The sequence below is a fragment of the Hypanus sabinus genome, chromosome 4 (genome assembly GCF_030144855.1).
Source record: "Hypanus sabinus isolate sHypSab1 chromosome 4, sHypSab1.hap1, whole genome shotgun sequence".
Taxonomy (NCBI): domain Eukaryota; kingdom Metazoa; phylum Chordata; class Chondrichthyes; order Myliobatiformes; family Dasyatidae; genus Hypanus; species Hypanus sabinus.
The window spans coordinates 123,962,545-123,971,400 of NC_082709.1; the positions used below are offsets into that span (position 1 = coordinate 123,962,545).

General features: G+C 40.5%; 1 protein-coding gene across 2 annotated transcripts; it reads right to left on the reverse strand.

Annotated features, from left to right (window-relative positions):
- Positions 1–1,307: 1,307 nt before the first annotated feature.
- On the reverse strand, positions 1,308–5,980 carry smpx (small muscle protein X-linked). 2 transcript variants are annotated; one of them, XM_059966158.1, is made up of 4 exons: positions 5,676–5,980; positions 4,441–4,502; positions 4,183–4,269; positions 1,308–1,843 (listed from the first exon to the last, which is right to left on the reverse strand). In XM_059966158.1, the coding sequence occupies exons 2-4, from the start codon at positions 4,474–4,476 to the stop codon at positions 1,715–1,717; spliced, it is 252 nt and encodes an 83-aa protein (XP_059822141.1). In that variant the 5' UTR covers positions 4,477–4,502; positions 5,676–5,980; the 3' UTR covers positions 1,308–1,714. The 2 variants fall into 2 exon arrangements, with proteins under 2 accessions (XP_059822141.1, XP_059822140.1); XM_059966157.1 differs by lacking the exon at positions 5,676–5,980 and having other exon boundaries at positions 4,441–4,621.
- Positions 5,981–8,856: the final 2,876 nt, after the last annotated feature.

The window sequence follows — 8,856 nt, forward strand, 5'->3', positions numbered from 1 at the left end:
CATTCTCTCCCCAACCCTCCTCTACCCCCACCCCGATGCTGCAGCACCACCCACCAACAACAAGGTTTAATCGATGTAGAATTTGGCTCTAATTCAGGTTTAAGATGTGTTCTGGTCCTGGCAGCTCCTTTCCTTTGTTACTGTTGGGTGACTTTAGAAAGATATTTGAATTGGGGCGGGCTGCAGTTAATGAACACCCTCCCATCATTGAACAGCTCATATTCCAAAGCACCCATTATCTCTAACCATAACCCAAACACTGCATCTACAGAAAGACCATTATGCCAGCAGTGAAACCTTTCCCAGGGTGTTACATAATCAATAAATATCGAGAGCATGAATCCTTGAAAGTGAATCCATAGAATGTGGGAACATTGCAAGGATGGGGAGAGTGAAGTTATCCCTTTTAGTGCAAGAGCTGAGGGATAATAACCTGTTAGTATGAGTCCTGAGGCTCCTGTAACTTCTTCTGACTGGCAGCAGTGAGAAGGGAGCATGTCCTGGGTGGTGGAGGTCCTTGAAGATGGATGCTCTTTTTCTGTAACTACATTTCATGTAGATGTGCTCAATGTGGGGAGGGCTTTTCCCATGATGATCTGGACCATATCAGCTACTTTTTGATGAGAATATGGGGACAATAAAAGAAAGATTGATGCAGGACTAATGTCAAATGTGTGGTGGTGGTAGTCAGTGAGGACTTGACGAGCCAAACAACCTGCTTATGTGTTGATTAAGAATGGATGTTGCTCTTGGTCATCAAAAAATTATTTCTCACTCACCTTTGTTGAAGTCACTGTTTCTACATCCAGGTACAGTTGGAAGGTTTGTCTACTGCTCACGGTATGTCTGATTGTTCTTCAATGCTTGTATCAGTATCCCATAAACTTACAGAATCCTGCTTTGCTTAGATGCTGAGCAAATCTGCTGCACGACCACTCAGGGTAAGGCCCATTGAAAGGCCAGGGTGGTGTGGAACAGAGTAGTCAGTTCACCTACTCTGTTGTGAATCAGCTCTGCTCTGTTTCCACAGGACAGATTCAATTTAGAAACAGCCCTGAAATCTCTACTGGTGTGTAGAAAGCTCGTGGTTCTCTGTTGAGATTGGGCAAACTATTTTACAATTAGTACTGCGGTTAATGCTCTTAAATAGATTTTATAAATATGCTGACATGAAAAACCTGTTTCAATAACTATTTTGTTATAATCCTCCAATTATTGAGGGCCAGGATGAGTTGTAATTTGACCTATGCACACTCAAAGCATCAGTAAACAAATGAATGTAAACGTAATCATAGTTCAGGTGTTAGTGCATTGTTTATTACTGTTCAGTAGACTTGCAACAAAGAATCTTATAGTGGGCAAGGATTCAGTCCAAACCAGTCAGCACGTTCTTAGACATTGTCATGTATCCTTATTTAAAACATATATATTTATCTAATATTCATATATCAAATTTAGCAAGTCTAGTGGTTTAATAAATTCTAGATAGTTTATAATAAATTTCATGATTACATTCTGAAGGAAAGTGTCAGAATGAATATGAACACTGATTTGTATCGTACTGGAGGCAATAGTGGTGAAGGGTAGGCTTTGTATAAGTCATTGGTTTATTCTACTAAAGCCTGTACAAAATCTTGGGCACGAGTACCCCATTGCCAGTCTGCATGAGCGCAGAGTGAAAGTCCATGAGAATAGTTAGTGTTCCGAATTTCTTTTACTCAACCTTGGGGACAAATTTGAGCTCACTCTTGGCATCTTGGAGCTGCTTGAGGTTGACAGCAGGTCCTGGTAATTTCACTGCTCCAGGCAGCTCTTTCTTCTCGTCTGACTTATTGCATGTCCCCTGCATTAGATGAAAAGAATTACATAGAAAAATTAACAACTTTACTCCTTACACCAGGGCCAGAAAGCAATTTTGGTCCATTGGTAGCCTCTCACTGTTGACTGAAAGGGTTGTGAATTTGCTGTTGCAACCCTGCAGTAGCATGAGTCATGATTCAATTCTACAGTTAGTACTTCCGTGTAAGAAAGTTATGGCATCAAATCTGTTCCAGTGACACAAGATTTGAGTACAAATTTTACACTTCCATGTCAGCCCAGAACTATGACAATTCCGCATTGTCAAAAATATCTGATTCTGTTGCAACTTGATCGTACAACAGCATTTCAAAGCCGCAAAAGGGAGACTTCCCAAGTAACGTGGACAATATTTAACTCCTTACCTAACATATTGAAACAGGCTAGGTTAATTGCTGCTATGTTGTTTTAATTATGTTTAAACAACTGTGGGCAAATTAGTTGCTGTGTTTGCCTCATTGCAATAGTAACTGCCCTTCAAAAAACCTTCTGTAATTTGAAAGCACCTTGGGACATTCTGTGGACAAATGGAAGAGCACTTTGTATATGAACGTCTTTCTTTATGTACAAGGCATGTGTTCCAAAGTTATAAAGGTCAGATGATTCTGTATTATATTGCATGTTCTTATACATTGATCAGGAATATTGGTGCTTTCAACTTTTGCCAGCCAGATTAGATTAAAGGTCTTAGCTAATGTGTTAAATTCATACAGTGTTAAGAGTGGGAGAGGAGGCATGGCTCCAAAATTCTTTCAAGCTGAGGAATAATTGAGCAAAATAAAATGTCATATCTTGACTTGCATAAATGAGATTGATAGTGCACTATAGTGATTAATTTGCTGAATGTTTAATCCAGAAGTTAGGGCTAATAATAGAGTCACAAATCCATACTCCTCAACTTTGGCAATTCATGTACCTGGATTACTAAGATGGTTAGAATTTGTAATAATAATCATGCAATTACAAGGTTGTTCTTAGAATTCCAACTACTTCACTAATACCCGATAAGGAAAGAATTCTGCTGTCCTTACTGCTCTTCATTAACGGTGTAATAATCGAAGCTATATTAAAATTGAAGGCAAAGGGAATAATGGGGAAAACACTCTACTGTTAGGAGTCACAAAAGGGATGCTGAACGCTAATTTTCTCAGTTCCGGGAAACAACGGCAGGAGTTCCCAGACCAATGTTCTAGTGTTCTATTTATTATGGACCTTCTCTCTGCATCTATTCATTGATGATTTCACTGTGTTCAGTTCCATTGGCATCTCTTTGGATAATGAGGATTATGTGAAATGGATATTATTAAATTATGGACTGTATAAATGCCAAGCAATCTCCATCATCAACAGAATTAACACCTTTCATTGTCATTGAATGGCATTACGTTGAATTCCCTGACATTGACATCCTGGGGTTCATCATTGACCAGACACATGTGGACAAGACAAATGCTGTAACCCATTTTACAGCCTTAATTAATTTGCCTCCTGCCTGTCCAAAAGCCTTTCTGTCAGTGAAAAGGCATAAGAGTGTGATGGAACAATCTCCAACTGCCTTAATGAGTTATAGTTCAAACAGCAATTAAGAAGCTTAAAACACCCCCAGGCAAACTGGCCATCTATATTGGCATCACATCCTCTACCACCTAACATTCACTCCACCGGTGTGAAGGTTAGACACTGTGAGATGCAGTACAGCAATTAACAAAGACTTTTGTCAAAGCTCTTATCCCTGATTTGTGACCTTTGACACCTAGAAACAAAGGTCTACTAGATGGTAGAGGTCACAAGCAGACACCATCACCAATTTTTCTCTGAGATACAGTATACCCTGCACTGATCTAGAAACAATTTGTCAAACATTGCCAAACATAGACCAAAATACTAGAACCCTTCTGAAGAGCACTGTGGGAATGTCCTAACTAGAGGTACAAGGAAGCGGCTTAGCACCACCTTGGTGATTGGTAATTAACAGAACTCCTGACTTACCAGCATTCCATGAAGGAGCAACTGAAGAAAAGTCATGGCATTGTTTCTCTAATCCTGGTATATTGCCATAAACCGCACCAATTCTTTCAAAACTCTTCACTCCAACTTGAAGCAGATGCCTCCACTTCCCTCTCAGCTGGAAATTAGTTATCCCATGGATTAGTTTGCAGAAAGCAGGGGTGTACTTAACACTCCACCAAATCCATGAGAGTACACTATCAGTTTGTGGAAAATGCTGTTAATTCTGCCAAATTATACTAATGATTGCATTTCTAAAGGCAGCATTTGTTTATATCTAAGAGGGTTGTACCTGCAGGAATTCACTTCCTCTCTTACCTCATCAGCTTCTATTGTACATTCTTTTCTTTTATTAGGATGGCCAGCTCCAGGCAGCAAGGCACCCATGGGTATGTTTATGTTGGCCTGCAATTATTCCAGACAAAGCAACCAGTTAAGCATGGACAAGCAATCATGACAGTCCACAATAACTCCGGATAGGATTCAGCTTCGGATATCACCAGCTCACTCTCTCCACCCCCCCCCCCCCCCACTACGCGCGTCTGGCAACTTGCTGGCAAGTTTTATCCGCCTCACCTGAATAGACTTGACGTTGGAGCTTCGCTTGGACATCTTGTAAAGAGAGGCCTGGTTTCCCGCTAGAAACGAGAAAAGACAATTAAATCCAAACATTCGGAATGCAGGACTGTACTGTTAGGGTGCTGGAGCTAACAGGATTGCTGCAGCGTTGTTGGAGGCCGAACTGAAGATTATCTTTCAGTGTTGCCTGGAGACCTCTTACAGGGACACAGCTATAAACATTTGATCCTCTGTTCATTGCAACCTGGCTGAATCTTTAATAGACATCGAAAATACGCTCTCGATACTCTTTGTATGATGCTTCGGAAAGAAGAGGGTGTTCGTGGGTGTGAATGCACTTGAATGAAGTTTTGGTTTGTCCAACTCAGTCACAACAACAACAACAACAAACAAACACTCAAAGGAACCAGGCCCTCCAGCCGGTTCGTTAATGGAGAACTGTGTGATTTGCGTCTGGAGCTGCAGCAGAAAGGGGAAGGTGTTAGTAAATAGTAGCGTCACATCCAGCGATCCATTGGGGATCAGCAATCAGGTTTCAGGGAGGCGAGGGAGCTAATAATTGCTGAGATGAAACCGTTTGAAATGACTTACTTGTTCCAAACATGGAAATCTATCGGAGTGGAATAGAAAACCTTCATTTTTTATTCATAATGAGGTATGAGGATGTTGCTGCTAGGACAACTTTAATGCCAAATGTCCTGCCGAAGGCCACGATGGTGAAAGATAATAAATGTGTTAAAATCCTGGAATGTTTCAAGCCGCTGCGCCTAACAAAATGGGATGGGGGTGGGGGGGGATACTCTCGAGATTCAAATCCTCGGAGTAAGAATCGGAATACACGGTGGCAAGCACCCGAATGACTCACTCCATCAGAGATGGAAACTCGCAGCAAGCTGACAGGCTGTAGGCGGGACAGGAATGGTCATCCCGCTTTTATGAGACCGTCACGTCACAGCCACTGGACTGGACCTGGCGCAGGCTGCACCAAGAGATAAGTCAGCCCAACAAGGTCATACAAGGCGAGAGTGAGAGAAAGTGACTTTTCATGACAATCCCTGTTACGAGCTTCGCGTTCGATTCCTTTATCGCTGTCTCCGTGCGTCGTTTAAAGTTCTTCCTTTCGGACTGGATTCCCTTGCGCTTTATTAAATCCACTCAAAGACGTACCACCCGGACTTCGACTGCACCAATAGGGAACGGGAGAAAGTGCTTAAAACTTTCCAAAATCTTACCTGTAACTTGGCGGCCGTCTTTTTGACAGATGAGTGGGGATTTTCAGCTTGTTATCCCGAACCTGCAGGTGGGATGCTGGGTGCTGGTAAAACTGGGAATCGAAATAACTGAGGTGTTATTGGACGGGCAGGAGTCGGTTGGGAGCTGGGGGCTGTACATCAATCCGGCTTAGAAGCAACCAGCGAAAAGATTCCTGACGAGGCTGGCAGTTGTTCCAACTAAAAATAGCGGTGACGGGCAGAAGCTGCTTTTTTTTTCCCATGTTAGTATTTGCCCTTTTAACTGGAAGGGTCAAACCCGAGTGGCCGACGTCTCCTGAAACGGGGCGAGTTGTACGCTCTCGGACCTCGTCTATTCAATCTATATTGTTACTCCGTAACTATTTCCTGATGATGAAATTAACATTGCTTCATTTCACATCAAGAATGCTTTGGACGCAATGTATTTAAAAAAAATCACATAATCCCTGTTTATATTTAACCATACATAAATGACGCAATTTCAATACGGGGTGAAAATGATAAATAGGGATAGAATGAGGGCGAGGAAGGATAAATACAAGATCAAACTGCTTCTGAAAGCTCTCAAATAGATCTCAACAGAAGAATGTTCCGACCTAGTGTCAAGGTTATTGCTATTGTCACTACAGTAGATTGAAACACCAGCCTCTGGAATCTATACGTGCAACGTAAGCTTACTCTAAGTGAACGGTACCATCCATTTATTGACATTATTTGAAGCAAGCGTCAGGTTCATTTGATCTCCAAGTTGTACAACTACAAGTAGCCAAGTAGAGACATGAAATTAATGAAATCCCATTCACATCCCATTCAATGAGAAAACAACACCTCATAAACAAAACTTAAACGATTAAATAAATAATTCAGATTCCGTTCATTATTTCTTAAATCTATTTGCATATAACAAATAATTACTTTTGGGGAACAGTATTTGGAATTTGTAACCATATACTTGCTGTTTGGGAGACTGAAAACTGAGAACTCTTTTACTCAACAATCACAGAAGATTAAATTCATACCTACCAATGCTATCATCAAAAATAATTGCTTGTCATCTCCAGACTGTCATTTTCAGAAAGAGTAAATAGCAATTAGATTGATTTACTCAGTTACTTAAAGAAATAATTAAAATCCCACTGTCAATGTGTTTCCAAACAGGAATGGTGCTGCACAGCAGTCAGCACAGGTCTGTGGCCCTGGGTTCAGTTTTAACCTTGGGTGCTGACTGTGTGGCTGGAGATTCCTGCCAATTCAGGTTTCCTCCCAGCTCCCAAAGATATGCTGGTAGATGCTGGTGGCTTTATCTGCTGTAACAGTATTGGTTACAGCAACAAAGAAAACCATGTAACTTACCCATTGTTAGCGCAGTAGAAGGGTAATTCAGATAGGTTTACTTCTCTACTTTTGTCTTATTGTTCCACAAATTCTTTCCTTTCAGATAATTATCTAGTTCTTTTTTTGAGCACAACAATTAGATCTCTCTCCAGTACCTACCCCTGCCAGGGCATTCCACTTGTGCAAACCAATCTTCATCATGTCACATTTGGTTCTTATGCCAATCACCTTCATTCTCTGATCCACCACCCCCCCCCCCCCGTGACCTTTCTACCAAAGAGAAGAGTTTATCTATACCACTTTATGATTTTTAATCTCTTTCAGTTCTCCTCACAGCTCCTGTTGTTCCAAGGACAATAACTCCTGCTTCTCCAGTCCATCTGTATGAGTGAAATCCTTCCTGGATTATTTGGGTAAATTTCTTCCACACAGTTCCCAAGCCTTCATCCCCTCCCTGAGCTGTGACACTCTGACTGGGCATAATAATCCAGTTACTATATTACGTTCATCACTGCTGTGTTCTGTGTTGTTCTGCTAGGCATTGTGAGCATGTTATGTTGGCCTCACTTTCTCAATGGCCCCAGCACATCACCAGGTGTGTTGGTTGTTAACACAAATGACGCATTCACTGTATGTTTGGGTGGTAAATAACTCTGAATCTGACTCTGAATTGGATGACTTCTTTGTCCTTGTACTCTGAAGCCTATGTTTTTAAAGATAAGGATCTTGTCTGGGTTTGTTTGAACAGTTCTCAACCTGCTCTACCCCTTTCACTGAACGTTGTGCATCTGCTGCAGAAATCGATCTCCACTTGCACCCTTTTTATAATTGTATCTTTCAATTTATATTGCCTCTTCCATTCTCCCAATCAAAATATAACACTTTACATGTTACAGTGGCAGCCTTACTGTCACCTATACACCAAATGCACCAACTTTATTTATCTCCTTAAATTCCATCATTATCCTCCTCGCGGTTCATTATACCACTGAATCTTATGTCATTTTCAAATGTGGAAATTGAGTTCACATCACTTACGTATAATGAGAGAACCAGTTGTTTTCGTACCAAAACAAGGTGCTAAACTTGAATGGTAACTTTTCTAACCTTATCACATTGATGTAGAAGTTTGTATTCCCATTATCTTTTACAACTGCATTAGTAGATCAGTTGACTTTCTGTGATCCTTGCGTGGAAAACATTTCTTCCATCTCATCTTTATGCTTGCTTCCATCTGATATAAAAAAAGAACTTTGATTTTATGTGCTGTTTCCTATTGTTTAGTCAATTTTGTAACCTTGTGGCTACAACTGATTTTATTCTATGGTATTTAACCTTATTAGATACTGGTTTGAAGTCCATCAACCACATCGACACTCTCCAGTTCTTCATTAATAGATTCTTATTAAGTGATTTGGACAAGTTTGTGTTCTATCTCTGCTAGTCTTCTCTAATCAATCTGTATATCTGGTAATTTTGCCTGAAATTGCTGATTATAGAAGTTTCCCACCTCTGAGATTCGACATAGCATTCCATGGATTTTGAAGGAAGTGGCTATGAAGGTAACAGATGCAAAATTGGTTGATATTGTCCAATTGTCTAAAGATTCCAAATGTTTACCATGAATTAGAAGACAAAATAACCCAATTATAAGAAAAAAGGAAGAGAGAAAATGGCAAACTTGGACTGACTTCAATAATCTGGAAAATGCTGGAATTTATTATTAACATGGTATTTGGAAGACAATGATATGATTGAGCTGTCAATGTGGATTTATGAAAGGGAAATTATATTTGATAAATCTGTTGAAATTTGATAAGGCTGA